At 40.5% G+C, this 22,468-nt stretch overlaps 1 protein-coding gene across 1 annotated transcript in view; it reads left to right on the top strand.

Moving 5' to 3' along the window:
• LOC138778158 (splicing factor, suppressor of white-apricot homolog) overlaps window positions 1-21,758 on the top strand; it is a 62,563-nt gene extending 40,805 nt beyond the window's left edge. Inside the window, exons 9-13 of the mRNA XM_069956425.1 lie at window positions 1,564-1,695; window positions 1,813-1,906; window positions 11,714-11,867; window positions 12,559-12,798; window positions 21,556-21,758. Of these exons, the coding sequence (XP_069812526.1) occupies window positions 1,564-1,695; window positions 1,813-1,906; window positions 11,714-11,867; window positions 12,559-12,798; window positions 21,556-21,758 (823 nt within the window). The remainder of the gene's footprint in view (window positions 1-1,563; window positions 1,696-1,812; window positions 1,907-11,713; window positions 11,868-12,558; window positions 12,799-21,555) is intronic.
• The last annotated feature ends 710 nt before the right edge of the window (window positions 21,759-22,468 follow it).

Genomic DNA, 22,468 nt, shown 5'->3' with positions numbered 1-22,468 from the left:
CGATGTCTCTATTACACAGAACAAAAATTGGCCGACTAGGCCGCATTCGGCTAATTATTGCTCTGTATCATAGGGCCCTAAGGGTCATTGGGGGACTGTTAGATGTTGGTGATATGCATTGAGTAATGCTAGCAATACATAACAGAAGTGTGAACACAGGCCACAACATCTGCAAGTATTACATTGGGAGACCGTAATATAACTTTGGTGCCATCTTTCATGTAGGGCATAAAGAGGTTAAAATGAACAACCGTGCTACTTTGAAGGCAACCAATGTCTATATGTCCTATATCCTCCTCTCTATGGTTTAAATATCCAAAAAATCCAATCACACCTTCAGTTTTTGCAGCCACTGTTTTTCTTGCAGGCTGAAAAGCTTGCTATTCAGGGTTTTTTTAATTAAATTTTCAATTTTTTCCTCAAGTTTTCCCTTGTCAGTAGCGCATCAAGTAGGTTACTATGACTTAATGCTGCTTTTTCTGCTGACCTGCCTGGTACAGATAGTGTGCTGACACTCAGAAGTTTTATTCAGTAGTGTATATACACAGAGGATCCTCCTTTTGCCATTGTGCGCTGCACATAAAACACAGTAACGTTTTATTAGTTTTCAAAGTGAACGCAGACATTTATTAAGTGAACGCAGACATTTTATTAAAGTACAGTCTGTTATGTCTTCTAACCTGGATAAATTAAATTCTGTTTTAAAGGTGTTTTCTGACTTAAGCTTACTTGTATGAGATTGCAGGGGAGAAGGGGGTTCCAACCTCCACCGTGGATCTCTAGATCAGTGCTCCTTTGTTTTGATAAAGCTGTGGGTCAGAGAGTGACCTGCAGCTCCATTCATTCTCTATGAACCAAGAACACATTGCCTGAGAACCAAGAACACATTACCTGCGGTTCCTTTCAAAACAAAATAGCCGGGTAACTGATGCGGCAATCCCCAGGAGGCATAGAGGTCAGACCCCCACGATCTCATAGTTGTCCCCTATCCTGTGGATTATGGACAACTACATTGAAATCAGGAAAACCCCTTTAAGCAAATCCAGTAGGTAGAACAGCATGTAAGATACAGCTGAATTAAATATTTGCTATTAAACACCTATAGAATAAATGTAAAATTATATGCACTAAATCCTTGTCATGATCTTTTAGCAGACAGTCATCACTATTTATTCCACATTTTAAGAAAGACAAAAGGAACATGACTAGTAATATCCGCATCCCCATGAGAATATAGTTAAAGCAAAGACCTAAAAATCTGAGGTCTGGATCAAGAGAGATGCCCCAGATTCCAAATATGCTAAGGATGAGGTCAAGGGGACCACTGCTTTCCCAGTTTAGAACAGATTGATGGTAACAACCCAGGCGCTAGTCTATTCACTCAGCACGTTGGGCGTTGAGTGTATAGACTATATATTTATAGACTAAATATATATATATATATATACACTAAATATTTATATATACTAAATATTTATATTAAATTAAATTATGACAATGAGCCTGTGTGAAAATGATGAGTTATTTATGGTGTTCTAATTTGCCATTTATATTCTGTTTCAGCACGTTAGCCCCGGTGGTTGCCATTATTCCTCCACCACCTGATATTCAGCCGGTCATTGATAAACTAGCTCAGTATGTGGCTCGCAATGGGCTTAAATTTGAGACCAGTGTCCGGGCAAAGAATGATTCCAGGTTAGTAATACCGTCTCTAAGGTGTTTGTGACAAGGCATTGTCCATATTGTGGAGCTTTGATGAACCTTATTTTGTTGTAGCAATTTGCACTAATTTGTTTTTTGTTTTTTCTTTAGGTTTGACTTTCTCCAGCCTTGGCATCAGTATAATCCTTACTATGAATTTAAGAAGAACTTTTTCATGCAAAAAGAAGGCACTTTTATGCCTCAGGTATGGATAGAACTAAATTTTATTGTCTAATTATATTACTTTCTGTTCAAAGTTGTAAAAAAAAAAATAATACAGAAAAAGCAAATGCTGCATATATGTACAGGGGCTATTTGATTGAAAAATCCATTAATAGCTGAATAGTCTCATAACAAGCACCTCTGAACTCGTCTTTTTGAAGCCCCTTGTGAAGACTTGTCCTTTATGTGGAAGGCAGACTACTTTTCATCTCTGAATTTTGGAATTAGCAATCATCCTACAATGCAATTTGATAAATGAAAATTGCCGTCATTGAGGTTATGCGAAATCAGCATCTTTCACTTTTACATTGGCTATGCTTGAAGTAATTTTATGCAACAGATCATTTAGTTTAATTTCCAGAATTGATATTTATTTAAATTGGCCATTGAAATCGAGACCTTTCCCAACCCTTCCACTCTTAGCTGAGTGCATAGCATGCCGTACAGATATATACTCGTGTGCAGATTTCTCAGATACCACGGTTAACCCACTCATGTCAACATGAGCAGATGGGTAAGGTACATTTATTTATTTCCCTGCTGTAAAAGATACCGTATTTTTCAGAGTATAAGACAACCCTCAACTTTTCCAGTTGAAATATAGAGTTTGGGATATACTCGCAGTATAAGACTTCCCCTGTTCCAATGCACCCCAAATAAAAATTAATAAAAAACATCAGACAGCAGCGCGATCTGAGAGGCAAAGAAGGAGGTACATTAATACCGGTAGGATACAAGGACGGCCAGACGGGTGAAAGAGGGTGTGTTTTTCTGGGCACAGTGTCGCTCTACCATATCTCGTTTTTTCCATTCCCTGGACGCCTGCAGCTTGCTCTGCCCTTCATACCGTTGCCGAACACAGAGGTGATGCAGCCGTTTTTGAGCTCCCCCCCCCCCCCACTGTATGTGGTGAACGCAGATTCTCCAGTCCAGTTTAGAAATTTTTCAACATCCGGCGTATTGGATGACCCCACTTTTGAGAAGATATTCCTAGGTTAAAAAGTCTTATATGCAGGAAAGTACAGTATATATTTCTTTGACATGTGATTGTTTCACAAAGCATAAGGAAAGCAAGAAAGAGTGTGCGTGTGTTTGTTTCTCTAGCCTCCCAAGGAGACCATAGGGGGTTTGCGTTCCCTGATTTTAGGCTATACTATCTTGCCTCATAGTTGTCCCTCATGATGTGTTGGGAACAGGTAGAGCTGTATAGCTACTTGGTTAGAGCAATAGAAGGAACATATAATAACATAATGGAAGTATTAGAAACAGGTCAACTAGAGAAGGGCAATAAGAATCATGGCAATGGTAAAAAGTTGGAGGAAAGGGGAAGAGTTGCATTTAGATGCATCCCTTGAATTTACTTATTTATAGAATAACAGCGACCTAATAAAGACAATCAATGTATTAAAAAAATAAAAAGATAAATGTGGGTCTAAACCGTGTACACGATGTATTTTGGACGGGGAACATACAATGTAGCAGAACTTTAAAATGGAATTTGGTCTCTTGGCTGAAGAATGGTATGAATATAGAAGACTACATCATGCATACTGTAAAACCGAAGATAAGAGGGCGTTTAGAATTAGGCCAACACCAGGCTTGATTCATCTAATTGGTACAGAAAAGGCACTTCAAAAATGTACAACAAATTGGCAGAGAGAGAGCAAGGAGAACAGTAAGGCTGCGTTCACACGGAGCAAAACTGGCAGAATCATAATGAGTCTATGGGAGGCTCGCGCACCTCCTCTCTCTGCACTGAACAATGGATATGTTCATTCTTCAGCGCGGAGACAGGAGACGGGCGAGCCTCCCATAGACTCATTATGACTTGGAGGCTGGCGGGATTCCGCCAGTTTTTCTCTGTGTTAACGGAGCCTTAGGAGTCAGGGAAAGTGGGAAAAGGACTTCTGCCCAATAACGGATAACCAATAGGAGAGGATATTGGGTAACACAAAATGGGTATCTATTGGTCAAAACTATTGTGTAGTCCAGTTTAATATTGTGCATAGAATCTTCTGTACCCCCTTGTTTCCTACAAAAGATAAGGAAAAGGGATACAGCAGCGTGTATAAGATGTGGGAGGAAGAAGCAGATTGGGGGCAGATGTCCTGGGATTGCTCAGTGTTGTAAGTATTTTGGAGAGGAGTGTTGGAGGAGAGCAATAAAGAGCTGGAGATGTGGTGGGGCGGTGTTATAGAAAACCATAGAATATCACATTGTAAGATAGGTATTTGTGGAAGTAATGCAAAATAGACCTGTCATCATATAATAGGACATTATATTTTATGTTTTAATTAATTGTTGATTTAAGAAAATCTCCTTTTGTCTCTGAGGCCTCAGTTACCCAGGCATGAGGTAATCTGTAAATGGGGAAACTATAGTAAACACAAAACATTAAAAGGCTGTGTTCCCATAACCTTATTTTTATTTTAAGGGGGAAAAAAAACTAAAAAAAAAAGGCACAGTTAATAATGCTAATGGCCATTAGTTTACCCCCCCCCCCCCCAGAAATACCTGCGACTTTGAACACATTAAAATTGACGTATATAAAAAGTAGACCATTAGCACTTGGCAGGAAAAGAAACCAGTTCCAGTTCACTATGGTAAATAAATGTGACCCTCTATCTGCTAAAATAGAAGCATGCAAGATATAAAAAAATAGATATAATAGATATAAAAGAAGCAAGTAAGATATAGCACACTGCATATGACACGTGTGGATGTGCTTGTCCAGACAGTCACAGCAGGGAGTACATAACATCCATGTATATTCTAGGAGCCAATAGAAAAAAGTATCTAGCTATTGGACCACTTGCACAAACAAACGGCACTCCTCACCAGATCATATACTAAAAACAATCAATAAAGAACAATTGCTATCAAAAACGTAGAAAAGTAAATGAACAATGAGTCCCATTACCTGGCGTATGTTTCACTGCTAATAGCTTCTTCCTGACTTAGCTTATGGACATGTTATAAACTACAAGGATATCAACAAATAGACATAGTGGGGGAGATTTATCAAACATGGTGTAAAGTAGAATTGGCTTAGCAGGAATTTCTGTGACTTAAGCAGTTCCATCCACCCAAATGAGACCATTTCTGCAGAATGCACATGAATTCTCACAAACCTAATTTATGATTTTAACTGCATGTACAGTGCCACCCAGTAGAGGTAGGTTCTCTAAGTTAGAAATTGACTCAATGAATATCTACCTATAGGTGGCACTAGAGACAAGTAATTTGCATAAGTATTCCCATGGGCCATTGCCTTTAAGACCCCATACACAGCCAGATCTCTTCATTAAATTGGTTATCCAGCGTCGGAAACTTTTTATATGTTGTGCAAGCATGTAAAAATACTATAGAGCCTATACTTACTCTTCACGCTCCCCCTGTGTCCTCCTGCATTATCTCCAGTGTCCCCCACTGACCGCAGCCGACCCCAGTTGAGAGACAAACTCATCTCAGCAGTAACGGCCCACTCAACCAATCACTTTTTCTGTCCTGTCTCAGTCAGTCATTGGCTGAAGTTGAGGCAGCTGTGGTCAGCGGGGGACACTGGAGACACGGGGATCATGGAGAGTTAAGCATACAACTTATTATCTGTATACTTGCAACAACATATGAAAAATTTTTGAACAAAAATTCAGCATTCACCGCATCAACCAAAAATGATATGCTATGAGATAATTCACATGCAAACCTGTTCTGGTCGTTTTCCACTGGTATCCTGGGAGGTGCAACTCTACACCTAGGAGCTTGCTAGGTCAGCATCAGCAATCCAAACAAAGTCCATGTGAGGCACTCCGTCCCATTAAAATCATATACCTTTATTTACTGCACACAAGTATAAAAATCCACATAAATTGTGTATAAAGCAATGCGGTTTCGACGCAACAAGTCTTTATCACAGCATAAAAATATGAAAATTTTTCCCATGCCGAATAACCCTTTTAAAGTGACACTATCCCCCCTTTTTGCATTCTGACTTCTCTACACAGGTGTAAAAGGTCAATTCAGCAGTTTTCATACCTTATTTTATATCATACGTCATGGTGCTTGTTCAAGTAAAAAGTGATCTTTTGTCAACTGCAGATTGCACTAAGTGGGTGGGGCTTCACGGCAACAGCGCTACTTAGTCCTGCCCACAGTGCCACTGTTGGCCCCACCCCTCCATGATGTTATAGGCACATCAGCCCTGCCCCCTCGCCAACCATTGGAACAGGCTGGCCTAAAGGTCTAGGCCCCACCCCCTTTAGGTCTGCCCATACCAATGGTTGTTGAGGGGACGGGCCTATGTGCCGATGACGTTATGGAGGACGCCCACTTAGCACAATCTGCAGTTGATAAAAGATCACTTTTCACTTGAACAAGCACCATGACGTATGGTATAAAATAAGGTATGAAAACGTCAAAATTTACCCATTACACCTGTGTAGAGAAGTTAGAATGCAAAAAGGAGGGGGGGGGGCAGTGTCCCTTTAAGTACCAGTCAAATAGAGGTTAGCTTCCTCCAATAGGTGGCACTAGAGTGTTTTCCTTCTCCTAATAGAGTTAATTTGCATACCCTTTTCCCGTTGAGCTAGTTATAATTAGATACATAGTTAATGGGCTGAAGAGAATCGTGCATCTTTTGAGTTCAAGACCTGAATCTATTTAGTTCAATCTTTTTTACATTTACAATTCACAGTTGACCCAGGAAGGCAAAAACAACCTTGAATGGCATGGACTGATTTACCATAAAGGGGGAAATTCCTTCTCAGCCCAGTGCTGTCAGTCATACAGATCCCTGAATTACCATATTAAATTGTTAGTACTAATAGACATAGGAATATGTCTGTCCACTTTTTAATGAGTTCATGCCAATATTCAGTACCGGCGTCTGGAAATTGCTGAACTTTTAACAAGACGTGTACATGGTTATAATAATAAATCCTATCCCGTAAATAAAGTTTGGATTATTAACCTTTCCCCATTTCTTGCATGCACCTTATCAATATTCAAAAAAATTTATAATTTCATAGCACCAACACATTCCGCAGGGGCCCAAAGGTCTCCCTATACTTTAGTTGGACATACCTGCTGGTTGCGGCAGGTTTGGTTGTCAGTATAAGGTGTATGGGGCTCTCTTGACAGTCTGGCAGACGATGATGATTGAGAAAGTCGCCAGGCATGAATGGAAAATCACTGCCCTGCCCCTTTGTTCTTGAAGAGAGCAGTCTGACTGCCATTTTAACCCCATCCCCCAATCCCCCAAGTGTATATTGGGGATTTGTATAACTCTTGGGGGACAATACAATACTGTAATAAATAGTTTCACCGGACTTCTCCTTTAACAGTGGGACATGAGAATATGGTGGCTATCTACTGTATAGAGTGGGGCTACAATGTAGGGGCATAAGACCTACACTGAAAATAAGCCCTAGTCCTTTTTTTCAGTGAAAAAACAAAAGACCCTTCTGAAAAACACTGTCACTTTAGGACCTGAGAACGGTTCTGATGCAAGTGCTGGTATATTCTAGCATGGCTTTCACCCTCTTGGTGCCATCACTCCCCATCACCAGCCTCCGGATGCTATGTGACGTTTGTTTTTGTACTTTTAGAGGAACAGTTTTAGCAATGTGCTGTTGTCCTCTGCTCAACCTCCATAGACCGAATCTGCTAAGCATTGGGCCATCACTGTAATGGCAGATGCGGGAGCACATCTGTGGTTTTTCAGACTGATTGAACATTTGTGCAGTAAACCTTTCTGCCGTTACACTTCCAGGTTATATGTTGGCTTCCTATATGGGTCAGTAAGCTTCACCGTCTTATCTGAGCTGATAAAACCTTTGTATGTAGGGCTCGGGAGCTTTAGTTACTTGTCCGGTCTATTCACATCTGGAGGAGGGGCGTCCATCAACAGTGATACGAGATGTCCAAAAATCAGTGGTGAAATGACTACATCCCATCATGTGTAAGCCGGTTTCCTTTGCTTAGTTTCGCGTGCCTCGGAGCGCGTCTCTGCCGCCTTGTCATCCCTCCGCAATCGTAAACATTCCTGGCTGCCGATTCTAAAATCTACTGTCAGCAAATTTATGCAACCCTTTAAAAATGTCAGCTGTACTTTGTTTACTCTTTTAATCTTCCAGTCAGCTGTCTAGTAAAGTCTTTATTATGTCGCCGTCCTGGCATGATCGGATATACAGAAATCCTGTTAATGAGGAGAGTGTAATTGGATGTGAAGCCGACTAGTTAAAATGTCCTGGACTTTATCTGTGTTTGTCTTGTGCTGAATAATTTATTTCACTGATATATGAACCCAGTCGCCTTGTTTAGACAACAGTCAGATTTCATGATACAGTTTTAGAAAGTATTGAAAAACAGGCAGATTTAGTATCCCTCTGACAGTCTAATTTTTTTTTTTTAAAGGGGTACTCCAGCGAAAATCTTTTTCTTTCAAATCAACTAATTTCAGAAAGTTTATATAGATTTGTAATTTACTTCTATTTGAAAATCTCAAGTCTTCCCATACTTATCAGCTGCTGTATGTCCTGCTAAAAATGTTGTGTTTTTTTTCAGTCTGACACAGTGCTCTCTGCTACCACCCTCTATCCGAGACAGGAACTGTCTGTAGAAGGAGAGGTTTTCCATGGAGATTTGCTCCTGCTCTGGACAGTTCCTGTCTCGGACAGAGGTGTCAGCAGAAAGCACTGTGTCAGACTGAAAAAAAAAACAACAAAATTTCTTGCAGGACATACAGCAGTTGATAAGCGTAGGATATTTAAATAGAAGTAAATTACAACTCTATATATCTTTCTGAAACCAGTTGATAAATGAAAAAAAGTCGCTGAATAATCCCGTTTTAAAGGGGTAGTGTGGTCTAAAAAAAAATTTCACTAAATAACACACAAAGTTATACAACATTGTAATGTGTGTTATTTAAGTCAATGGCCCCCTTCCCTGTGAGCACTGTTATGCTCAGCCAATCGCGGCTGAGCAGCTGATGACGTGCCAGAGGAAGGCCGGCGAAGTATACTGCGTCACACTTCTGGGTCCGCGACCGGGGGGAGGGGGGGGGGGGGGGACATGGGAAAGGGGGCCATTCACTTAAGTAACACACACTACAATGTTGTATAACTTTTTGTAATTTGTGTTCAGTGAAAAAAAAAAAGTTTTAGACCGCACTTACCGCTTTATTTTTTTTTTATTTTGTGTACAGCTTAATATACTTTTGGTGAAACCAGTCACACGTGGGACATCAAACTTGACTGTCTTAGTTAAAACAAAGTCTGAGGTGGTATGAAATACCAAGCCCCAAAACTAGCATTGAAATTCAGTGTGTTCACCTACTTATCGGCTTAACTTCTTCTCCCAGTATACATTATGGGCCATAGTCAATGTCCAAGTCAAGCCTCCTAAGTGCTATAACTTATGTTTTTCTATTAATATCACCATATGAGGACTTTGTTGTTGTTGTGTTTTTTTTTGTTTTTTTGTTTTTTTTTTGCAGGTTTGACTTTTTGATAAAATGTTATTATTCAAGTAGTTACAGACATGGTGATACCTAATATGTCTTCTTGCACGCAATACATATATTGTCTATAGGGATTTATCTGCGCATTGCTCAGTATGTAACCATGCACTAACATGATACCCCAGTAGTTAGGCCCAAAGACCAGACTTCTCGCTGGCCCCCATCGGTGGCAGAGACAGATTTGGTTGACGTCCATCCATGTAGAGCATTGTGGAACATTGTAGCACTACCTAAATGAACGCATAAAGGAAACCTGTAACCGTAGCTATCATCGCTATTTGTCTGCACCTGCACTAGGTAAATTGCAGTTTAGCCGTCTCATGGGTGGTAATAAAAACAAAAATCACTTCATTCATAATGCATTGCCTAGAAGATCACCACATTTGTTAAAATATCTCAGTGAAGCTTGGTTACAAAAACATGGCTGTACATTACGCAGTATAAAATGATCTGTGCTGAGGATAAAGGACAGATATTTGGTAGTCTGGCGCACCTGACTCCGTTTAGCTTGCTGGCGAGCAGGAGACATTTTTCACAGGATAACCTCCTTTTTTCCAGTGCAGTAGCTTTTGAACATATGCATTTGTTCTGTTCTCAGATGTTGGGTTATACTGCTGAGTCCTTTGTCTGAAACTGGTCAAGAGGAAGCTCATTTTACGCTATGGCTAGTCAAAAGTTAAGGCTGTGCAATAAACTATTTTGAAAAGTTTAAAGGTTGTTACCTTTCTGGTAAAGAATAAAAAAATTACAATGTAATCGTTCATCGTGCTTCTCCAGGGTTGTTCATTCTGTTACCAAATTTCCAACGTCTGGGGTTATTCACATGTCCATAGAATTCAGTTCATACAGGCATGCGGCTGTGTCAGTACACTAGTGCAAACTTTTAAACTGTTTAGGAGCTCCTGACATTATAATCATGATGCTGGGACCTCCAGGTCCAGTCCACAGAACACCGCCTGTGTATGGATGGAATTCTACAGATGTGTGAATGACCCCTCTAAGATATTCAATTATTGCAGAGTTATTTTTTATTAAAGGAGAAGTCCACAAAAATTTTTATTGAAGTATTGCCCCCCAAAAAGTATACAAATTACCAATATACACTTATTAAAAGTGCTATTTTCCCTGCACTAACTACTGCATCAAGGCTGCACTTCCTGGATAACATGGTGATGTCACTTCCTGGATAACATGGTGATGTCACTTCCTGGATAACATGGTGATGTCACGACCCGACTCCCAGAGCTGTGCAGGCTGTGGCTGCCGGAGAGGATGATGGCAAAGGGATGCTCAGTGTCCTCCAGTGCCCTGTGTCCCTCAGTGTACCCCTTCTATCATCCTCTCCAGCAGCCATAGCCTGCACAGCTTTGGGAGGCGGGTCGTGATATCACCATGTTATCCAGGAAGTGACATCACCATTAGAGATGAGCGAATCAGCCGGATTTCTGGTTCGTATGAATCGGAAATCTTGGCGGCTGACTCCCGCTGTCTGTTCCCTCCGTGCAGCGGGTGGATACATCGTAAGGAACGCCTGGAAAACTGGGATACAGCCAAACCGGAAATCCGGCTGATTCGCTCATCTCTAATCACCATGTTATCCAGGAAGTGACATCACCATGTTATCCAGGAAGTGACATCACCATGTTATCCAGGAAGTGACATCGCCATGTTATCCAGGAAGTGACATCGCCATGTTATCCAGGAAGTGAAGCCTTGATGCAGTAGTAAGTGCAGGGATAAAAGCACTTTATAAGCATTTCCTTTAATAAGTGTATATTGGTGATTTGTATAACTTTTAGGGGGCAATACAATACTATAATAAACTTTTTCGCCGTACTTTTTCTTTTACCTATCTTTGTGTTTGTCATGCTGCAGTCCTTTTACATTTTGGCTGGTAGGCTGCACACTATACAGAATTTATCATGTGATCCAAAGGATCTAAAATATTTGAAATTGGGCTAACTACCATTTATTTAACAGGTTTTGTAAGCCTCATTAAACTATTATAAGGTCATTCAGGCTAAAGAGAATTTTTAAAGCAGTTAAATAAAATTTAAAAAAATTGATAGTTGAATTGGCATTTGTTCAGTTTTACATTTCCGTCATTGCATATGTATCTTTTTCTGGTTGGTTTTAGAACATTGGCGTTCAACTCCTTCAGCTGGAAGATTTTGATCTATTGCATGAAAAAGGGGAGTTAAAGCACATTAGATACACTGCATAGTTTAACTTTTATATGTTTTTTTTTTTTTTTTGGTGTTTTTAAACCAGCCTTCTACAACATCAGACGCCAACTATGTATCCCCAAATGACGATGTGATGTCTAATAATACAGCTACAAATGATGGAAGCAGCATTGGTGCCACTGATGCCAAAACGGACGATGCTGGCAGTAAGCCTGCCAATGATGGGAAGCTCATGAAAGGTATGCTTACAGGCTGCGTCATATAGACAGCAGCTGCTGGGGTTCTCCCTTTTATATGTGAATAGATAAAGCTTTGTAATCTGTTAGAGAAAGGGACTTAATACTAATATTTCAGTAAGATACAGCTTTGTCTGAAAACCAATAACATGATTAATAATAAGAATTAATAATAGTAGTAAAAATTATTTATTTTATTATATATTTTATTTGGGCGGTGGAGGGGAAACAAAGTATTTCTAGTTATTTCTAAGTTGCCAAATTTAAAGGAGAAGTCAAGCGAAAATTTTATTAAAGTATTGTATTCCTCCCTAAAGTTATACAAATCCCCAATATACACTTATCATGGGAAATACTTATGAAGTGCTTTGTTTCCCTGCACTTACTGCTGCATCAAAGCTTCACTTCCTGGGTAAAATGGTGATGTCACGACCCGACTCCCAGACCTGTGCGAGCTGAGGATGATGGCAGAGGGATGCTCAGTGTCCCTTCAGTGCCCTGTGTCCCTCATTGTCCCCCTGCCATCATCCTCTCCAGCAGTCACAGCCCGCACAGACCCCCATCAATTGCTAAGACAAAATGACAGAAGGGCTCAGCTGAACGTTGTGCCTTTTTTTTTTTTTTTTTTTGCTGCGTTTAGGTAGCCATATCTGTTATCTTAATTAGTATTTTTTTTTTTTCATTGTATATTTAGTTTCCTTTGCTCCTATAAGCTTCGCGATAAAGGTTAAAGAAACGGACCTTTTGCCTCTTGAGAAAAACCGAGTAAAATTGTATGATGACAGCGAGGAGGAGGAGGATGGGGAAAGCAAAGATGGCCAGCAAAGCAAGACCAGTAGCTGCTCTAATAATAGCCAATTAGTTAATGCTGGGAACACTACCGTGGAGGAGAAGAGGCCGCAGTTAACTCCAGAGGAACTGGAAGCTAAACAAGGTATCTATAGATTTTCATCTCTGTAGAGAAGATGTTTGTGGTGTTTTGTATGTTTTCTTACCCCATGTTTCCTCATACAAACTTTTCTTGCACATTTCTAGAGGGAATAAATACTGTAGGTTACCCCTTCAGCTCAGTTGTCTGTTCTGTTTTTGGGTCCTGGATAAGGAAGCGTTTTCCAGTAATAAGCTTACAGATTTTTATGCATTCACTTGGACTATTGATTTACTCTCATTTGTAATCACAGTTACTTTGAAGGTGTTATCCACTTACATTAGTTTGATAAATTTTCCCTGAATAAATGTACTTACTATATATACTAAGCCTGGCTTCACACTGCCTTAAAGGAGAAGTCCCGTTAAAACAATTTTTTAATATGTTATTACTTACGGAAAGTTAGACAAATTTCTAATGTACATTAATTATGGGAAATGCACATATAGGGCTATTTCCCTTAATTTAGTAGATCAGGGAGACTTCAGATTCTCTAAAAAAAAAATGTCACAAACGGGGGGTGTAATTACAATGGATCGCCAGCAGGGGCACACTATATATAGGTCAATGAGTACCATTGACTTCTATATATAGTGCGCCCCTGCTGAACACTCCATTATAATTACAATGGATGTGTATGTAAATGTAATACAGTATACAGTGTTTTTGATTGAATACATTTATGGAATACTTTGGGGAGCAAGTATGGGGAGCCGCTCATCACTGTGCTGCAGCTATCATCCCCCTCCGCTCCCCCCTCTTCCTCCGGCCAAACTTACACTGACTATGTGATGGCTGACTCCCCGGCCGGCCACCACTGTCCTATAACACATGACGGCTCCTGGTGCTTCCTGGTGTCCCCGGCCGGCATGTGTTATCGGAGAGCGGTGGCCGGCGGGGGAGTCAGCCATCACATAGTCAGTGTAGAGTTTGGCCGGAGGAGGAGGGGGGAGCGGAGGGGGATGATAGCTGCTGCACAGTGATGAGCGACTCCCCCTGCGCCCATCAGCAGCAGCGGCGGCGGCAATATAACCCAGCTACTACTCTCCCATCACCATGAGAGTAGTAGTTGAGTCTAGTCCAGAGCGGCGCGCATTCGGTAATGGTGGCGGTTCGGCGGGCAGCGGTTCGGCGGGTTACTGTACTGATTGTACTGATTGATTACATTTATGGAATACTTTGGGAAGCAAGGACACTTGCTCCCCAAAGTATTACATAAATGTATTCAATCAAAAACACTGTATACTGTATTACATTTACATACACATCCATTGTAATTACAATGGAGTGTCCAGCAGGGACACACTATATATAGAAGTCAATGGTACTCATTGACTTCTATATATATATATATATATATATATATATATATATATATATAGTGCGCCCCTGCTGGACACTCCATTGTATTTACACCCCCTGTTCGTGACATCATCTCTTTTTAGAGAATCTGAAGTCTCCCTGATCTACTAAATTAAGGGAAATGGCCCTATATGTGCATTTCCCATAATTAATGTACATTAGAAATTTGTCTAACTTTCCGTAAGTAATAACATATTAAAAATAGTTTAGGCCGGAGTTGTCCTTTAAAGTCTACCTGTCATTTATTTTTATTTTTTTGCAGAAATCAATAGTACAGGCGATTTTAAGAAACTTTGTAATTAGGTTTATTAGCCGAAAAATGCATTTTTATCATGAAAAAGCAGTTTTATTTCTCGCCCCTGTCTTCATTGTTCTCTATGAAAAGGGGAGGGGTGGAGGGAGATGAGACACCAAAACAGGACAACAAAGAGTTAATTTACAGCTACATCACTGGGCTATCTCCTCTGAAGTCAGCACTGACCTTTCTGACCTCTGAATAGAGGCTTTCACACAGTTCAGCCGTGTAATCCTTTGTTCTCTGCTGCCGCCTCATTTCCCTCTTCCCCCCCCCCTCCCCTCTCCATAGAACAGACAGGGGCATGTCTGATGCAACAAGACCTGATAATTTCCTGATAATTAGTGAAGAAGAGAGGGGGGGGGCAGGGGGAAGTCTTTTTGAATGCAGATAATGGCATATTTGCCCAATGTTTTCTGGTGTTTTTAAAGCTCTGTGGCAATTTTTCCAAAATGCAGCATGCTGAGGGTGTGCGTTTTTTTCAGCAAACATTGCTGTTTTTTCAACCATAGACTTCAATGGGATTGTTCTGGTTGTCTCAAAAATGCTGTTGCTGTGCAGATAGTGTTTTTTTTTTTTTTTTTTTTTTTGTTCTTTCTGGCATTTTTGTCATCTTTTGTGGTCCAGTAATTAGGTCCTGTGGTAGCAGAGGAAAAAAAAAAAAGTTCAGCACATAAAAACGCCTAAATCACAAACAAGATCATTTTCACATAACTCGGTCAGAACTGCTGCCGCAAAAAATGCAAACGCTTGAATAAAACGTCTAGTGCTGCATTGGCGTTTTCTGGATCCTCTAATTTTTATCCGCAAAAAATTGTCCATGTTACATCTGTAGTGTCCTCCGTATTGTAATGTTTTTTTGTGGAACCACCAAAAAGGTGTAGTGAAGGGGAATGGCAAAAATTATATCATTAGCTGTCCCAATGCCCTGAAAAAAGGTCACATGGTCATCTGGGGGCCATTTTACAGTCATTTCTATCCAGTTAGCAGGAGGAGCTTGATGATGTCACAAAAAACGGACCCCTCATACGGATTGTTTTGCGGATTGCAATGTACTCTCTCTAAAAAAAAAAAATTGCACCCTCTGTAGACTTCTGTTGGGGTGTCCTTTCCACAATTACGGACCTATTACTAGAAGTCCTATTTTTTTTTCATTGCGGATCTGCAAATTACTGGATGGATGAATAACACAATTGAAAATAATAGGTTTGTAATGAACTTTGTATTTCCTAGTCCCTACAAACGGATGAAAAATACTGATGTGTGAATAAGGCTTAAATACTCAATTTTCTTATAGAGCGTAAACATACAATTGTATCCTGGCAGCGAAGAGACTGATATGTCATAGAGGTGTGGCCAGGGCACTTCAGCTCCATGGTCACGCTTCTGACTCTCCAGAGGAGCAATAAAAAACCTTTTCTTAACTGATTGTAGTCTTGCTGACAGTTTAACACATTGGGGTTGTCTTGTTCTTTTAATCAGCCATAGCACAAACAGCATGAAACTCATTATAAAGTATAGTGGAGAGCTGTAGGCTGAGCCACCGATAAAACAATGTGTTTTGTTACAGGCTTTCTTTATAGGCTCGATTTACACCCATCATTTTAGTGCATATTTTTATATTGTTTTTCATTTTTATTTCAGATATTCTCTGCCAGACATTGTTTTAATGTCTATGGTAAAAAGTTAAGCCTGTTTTTTTGGGTCTTTTTTTTAATATAATATATCTGCTCTATAGAACTTTACAAATGCTGGGGGGGGGAATGCTTGTTCAAAATATTCTAAACTAAAAAGGCATCAAAATGGTTGAAATGCAGGGCTTATTTTACGAGCTTTTCAAAATGCAGAAAATGCCCTAACAGCTTAAAATACCATGCAGTTAAGCTGAAGTTACTGATCATAGCTGTATCACAATGGAGCAGAGCCAAAAAGAAGGCAACAGCAGGAAATCATCAGCCCTGAGCTGCTGGGGGAAAGATCTTTTTTACACATCAACCGAAATACATCGAGTCGCATAAACCCACTTGCTTTGCCATTTACCATTAAAATTGCAGAAGTCCCCACCTGTTCAGGTATTTTTTAAAGCGACTCTGCACCCACAATTTGACCTCCCCCCCCAAACCGCTTGTACCTTCGGATAGCTGCTTTTAATCCAAGATCTGTCCTGGGGTCCGTTCGGAAGGTGATGCAGTTATTGTCCCGGGACTTAGATTGTGTATGCATTAGGCTGGCACACCCTCTCTGTCCCTCCTCCCCGCCCTCCTCATCATTAGGAATGCTCCAGGCAGATTGTCTCCTATTCCCCACCTGTGTGGGGGGCACATGGGCTGGATTGTTAAGGCACCTGTGCAATGTTCAGACAGGAGAAAATGTTCCAGTGACATTCCTAATGATGAAGAGGGTGGGAAGGAGGGACGGAGAGGTGGGGCAAAGTTAGGGCACAGATACTCCAAGCCACGCCCATTGGCCATGGGGCTACAACTTTAAAAGTTGTCTCTTAGGACAATAACCGCATCACCTGCCGAACGGACCCCAGGACAGATATTGGATTAAAATCGGCTATCCGAAGGTACAAGTGGTTTGGGGGGTCAGATTGTGGGGACAGAGTCGGTTTAAGGGTTCTGTTCTTTATCCATTTTTGCCAACCTACCTATTTTTTCCCTTCGAAAAATTTTAGAGGCTATAGCTAATTTAACAGCTTGGAGTTTATAACCATCTACTTAAAGGAGGATTTGTTGTTTTGATTTTTATTTTTTTCCCAAATCAACTGATACCAGAAATTTATATAGATCTTTTACTTAAAAATATCCAGTCTTTCAGTACTTACCAGCTGCTGTATGTCCTGCAGGAAGTGGTGTACTCTTTCCGGTCTGACACAGTGCTCTCTGCTGCCACCTTTGTCCATGTCAGGAACTGTCATGAGAAGTAGCAAATACCAATAGAAAGCCTCTACTGCTCTGGACAGTTCCTGACATGGACAGAGGTGACAGCAGAGAGCACTGTGTCTGACTGGAAAGAATACATTACTTCCTGCAGGACATACAGCAGCTGATAAGTACCGGAAGAATGGAGATTTTTAAATAGAATAAATTACAAATCTCTGGCACTTGCTGGGACCAGTTGATCTGAAAGAAAAAAAAATGGTGAACTACCTCTTTAACCCCTTAGCGACCCATGACGTATCTGATACGTCATGGTGCCGCTCGGGGTGTTCAGAGCGGGGTCCCGCCGGGACCACGCTCTGAACGGCGCTGATCCCGGCTGACACGTGCAGCCGGGCAGTGCCTCTATTAGCCGGCGCGGGTCCCGTTGCCGCGCCGGCTAATTAAGCCTCTAAGTGCAGCTGTCAAACCTGACAGCTGCACTTAGAGGCACTGCGCCACACGTCCCTGGTGTCTAGTGGGACGGATCTCCCCCCCACGATGCGATCGCGGGGGGGGGGGATCCGTTCTTCTGCCCGTGCCGGGCCTCAGCGTCGGAATGACGCTGATCCCGGCTCGGCAATAGATTGCTATGGCCTGCAGCAGGCCATAGTAATCTATGACCGATCTAATCGATCTTTGCTGTGTATATAAACAGCATTGATCTCTATGAGAGAACAGTGCTGTCTATATACAAGTCCCCCAGGGGGGCTTCTAGTTACAGTAAAAAAAAAAGTAAAAAAGTGTTTTTATTAATAAAAAATCCCCTCCCCTAATAAAAGTCCAAATCACCCCCCTTTTCCCATTTTATAAATATAAATTAATAAATAAATAAACATATTTAGGATCGCCGCGCGCGTAATCGCCCGAACTATTAATTAATCACATTCCTGATCTCGCACGGTAAACAGCGTCAGCGTAAAAAAATTCCAAAGTGCAAAATTGCGCATTTTTGGTCGCATCAAATCCAGAAAAAATGTAATGAAAAACGATCAAAAAGTCGTATATGCGCAATCAAGGTACCGATAGAAAGAACGCATCATGGCGCAAAAACTGACACCTCACACAGCCCCATAGACCAAAGGATAAAAGCGCTATAAGCCTGGGAATGGAGCGATTTTAAGGAACGTATATTTGTTAACAATGGTTTGAATTTTTTACAGGTCATCAGATACAATATAAGTTATACATGTTATATATCATAGTAATCGTAACGACTTGAGGAACATGCATAACAAGTCAGTTTTACCATAGGACGGACGGCGTAAATGCAAAACTCCCCGAAATCAAAACAAATTCGTTTTTTTTTTCAATTTGACAGCGCAAATGATTTTTTTTCCGGTTTCGCAGCATATGTTATGGAAAAATAATGCCTGTCATTGCAAAGTACAATTGGTTTCGCAAAAAAAAAGCACTCATATACGTCTCTAGGTGAAAAAATGCAAGCGCTATGGACTTTTAAGCTTAAAATGGAATAAGCAAAAGCGCAAAAACAAAAATAGGCTTTGACCTTAAGAGGTTAAGCAAACATTTTTTTTGCATGTATAGTAGTAAAAAAAAGCTATTTGAACCTAAAATTGTTCATTTGGACATCATACATGGGTCCCCCATATGTGTGCGCTGTACAAGTAGTTCCCATTCTTCCTGTAGCCATTTACCACGATGTAACACTACACTGTGAGGGAGATTTATCCAGACTCTTTGGAAAATGAAAGGTGGAATCTGGTTGGTTGCTATGTTGCCATGTTGGATAAATCTCCACCTACATTTCTCCTGCTTGGCTGTCCAGCTCTCTCTGGCAGAATCAGCGGCTCACAGAGATACACCTCGGCTTGATTGTTACTTCCCTGGCCGCCTTAGTTTCCCTTCACACGATACATGTTGGCCGTGATTCTCTAGTACAACACTAATACACAAGGGCAGGATTAGACTAGACATAGGGATTGCTTGATAGAGACGGCACTAAGTAGGGTCATGGCTCCACATGACATACAAGACTCCCTTGTTGGTAAACATCTCTCTCTCTCCTCATATAAAAAAACATGATGAGTTGCAATTTCCGATCGTTTCAGAACACATCAAGGGAATCAAATCATGTATTCTAAATTCACTTAGCGTTGTCTGTCCAGGACTATTCCCGCATGCCATCATAAAGAATGACTTACCACTACGTAGAAGGTTTAGAAGATATTCTTTTCCAGTGACAAGCAGTGAGTGTATTCAGTGTATAGAAATATATATATATATATATATATATATATATATATATATATATATTTATATATATATATATATATATATATATATATATATATATATATATAAAAATAAAATTTTTGTCTTGTCTTTACAAGCCCGTTCAGATTGGGCTTCCTGATTGGAGAAACTGCGCCGACTGAATGTCAGGCTTGAATTAGCATGTAGCATGTCAGGACTTGTTGTCCCAGATGTTGGGGAAGGTTGATTTGTATGCAAATGTGACGAGCTCTCAAGTACGCAGCCAGATATTAGTCGTATTAAATTTCTCTCACGTAGCTTAGATGAACATTGTCTGTCTTAAACACGATTAGTGTAATAACCAAATTAACATGGCTCATCTTTCTGCACAAAAAGTAAGATTGAAAATATCATTTAGTGAGTGCAAATAAGCCCATATGTCCAGACTGACTGCACGACATAGTATATATCACCCTACACATTGCAATCCAGCTCCTGGCTTTAAGCATTTTTCTTTTTCTATATAGCAAATCCACAAGTTTTGCAGGCCACTAGATTTTATATTTAGATCACCTCTAAGAAACTTTTTGGGATAAGCTCCCCCCCCCCAAAAAAACAAAACAGATGCGTTTGTGTGCATCCATTTAGAAAAGGATAAAACTGATCCTTTTTTTTTTATGTACACAACACGAACTTGACCTCCATTTTTGTCTGTGAAAAAAAACTGATTCGTTTTGATCCTTTTTTTTTTTATTATTATTATTATTATTATAATTGAAGTTAATGGGAAAAACTGCTCAAAACAGATGCACACAAATAAATGCATCCATTTTTTTTTTACTCCCCCCACCCCACCTCCCCTCCCCCTAGTCATTTGTAGGCAGCATTTAACCTGGTCTTTCAATGAGAAAACAAATTCAAGTTTAAAGGAAAAGTCTATCCAAAATAAAAATAAAAAATATGTAAGAGGCAGCAGTGTGTGAGAACATAATAGAGTTAATACCTACCTCTTCCTCGTACCCTGGCACCGCTACATTACCACTCCTGGGCCCCCGCTGGCTGCCTACAACTCCTTGATTCGTCATGACTCAACTCAGGAATAACCGCTCAGCCAGTCAGTGACTGGGACAGGACACCACTGAAGTCACAGGCTGAGGGGGCCCTTCCTGCCTGGTCGTGACGACACCAGAACATGAGAGGAACTGGAGGGTGACGGCGGTCAGACACCTAGTAATACCGTGCCCCGGGGGAAGGGTATTGATTCTTAGGTTTCTGCACCCCTGTATGTATTTTGTGTTTTAGCCGGACTTCTCCTTTGAGATGAATAATTAAGGAGCGAAGGAACCCATTTTTCTAGAATGAGATGCAGTAAAGTTTCTTCTTCTCTCTTCTCCCGAGTTCTCCCTTGTTCTACATGAATAGCCTTTCATCTTGACTTGACTTGTAAGACTACATTTTCCTTGCAACACTACTTTGCCGGCTGCAGCTTTCCCTGGCAAAAAGCCTGCCCAATGGGTATTCCAATTGGGTGGCAGATAGAAAAGAATATGACTGCAGGATCAGGCTACGGAGCTTATTTGTGATTTTTTTTATTTTATCCATGAGAGACATAAATTTGCATTGAGAAATGATATATATATTTTTTTTAATGACCATTGGCAGAGATGGTTTGTTATGATTTGTAAAGATGTATTTTTGTTACTCTTTGTAGCAATAAAAATGAATGTGGTTGCAATGACACACGTAGCCTTTAGTGTATACGCCTTTCATCTCCTGCAGCTGTTTACAGAGAAAATGATGGATACAAACTGCAAATTATAAAAGATTCTATGTAGCAATTATTACTGGGATTATTTGTCAGTGGTGAAAATGACTCCTCGCCCTCGTGTACGCAGGAAATAACACAAGTTTTGTTTCATTTTCCAAATTGTCGTAAGTGAATCATGTTGTTTTTTTTTTTTCTTTAAGCAAAGCAAAAGCTTGAGGATAGACTGGCAGCAGCTGCAAGGGAGAAACTGGCACAGGCGGCCAAGGAATCCAAAGAGAAACAACTGCAAGCAGAACGCAAACGCAAGGCTGCTCTCTTCCTGCAGACACTAAAGAACCCACTGGAAATGGAGATGGGAAGGATGGAGGAGAGCACCTTTAATTCCGAGGTTAGTTTCACCTGATTGTTTTACTTGCAGATTTTGCTGCAGCTCTGCATGCCGCCTGCAGCAGATTTCATAATAAGATTTACTTGCAGATTGCATTTTCCATGACTGAAACTGACATACTATTGAGTTCTAGGTTCATTTTCATGTCATAATTGAGTAAATGTGATACTTGTTCACACATGCAGTAACGCAAATCGAATGTATCATTTAATTGCAATAATTGATCACTTTATTGCAGTAATTAATCCTTTTAATTGCCGTCAAGCTGCCCTTGCGTTCTGGCAGTAAAACTTCCAAAAGTGTGCGAGTATACCCTCAAAGAGTAGACAAAGTAAGCGGAGGGTGTGAGTTTTCATATTCTGATTATATATTATAATATACAGTGGCGCCTTGGATTAAGAGCATAATTCATTCCGGGGCCATGCTTGTAATCCAAATCCACTCTTAAAGCAAGATATAATTGAAATGCAGACAATTGGTTCCACACCCCAAAAATGTTGTTTTTTTATTCTGAATAACATGTAAAACAAATGAAACAAACATTTAGAAACAGCAGAATGTGATATTATAAGTTACTGTACAGTAATGGAGAGGATGGGAAACACAAGGACTGACAGACTGCAGGGAGCATGAAGGAATGAGCAGGCAGATGTGGGCACATACATGCAGCACTCTGTCCGGGGAGAGAGGGGTTACAGCTATGAAGAGATTACCTCCAAAGTCCT

Source organism: Dendropsophus ebraccatus, unplaced genomic scaffold (assembly GCF_027789765.1).
Source record: "Dendropsophus ebraccatus isolate aDenEbr1 unplaced genomic scaffold, aDenEbr1.pat pat_scaffold_655_ctg1, whole genome shotgun sequence".
NCBI lineage: Eukaryota > Metazoa > Chordata > Amphibia > Anura > Hylidae > Dendropsophus > Dendropsophus ebraccatus.
The sequence above is the reverse complement of the archived record's forward strand: the minus strand, read 5'-3'. Positions and strand labels throughout refer to the sequence as shown.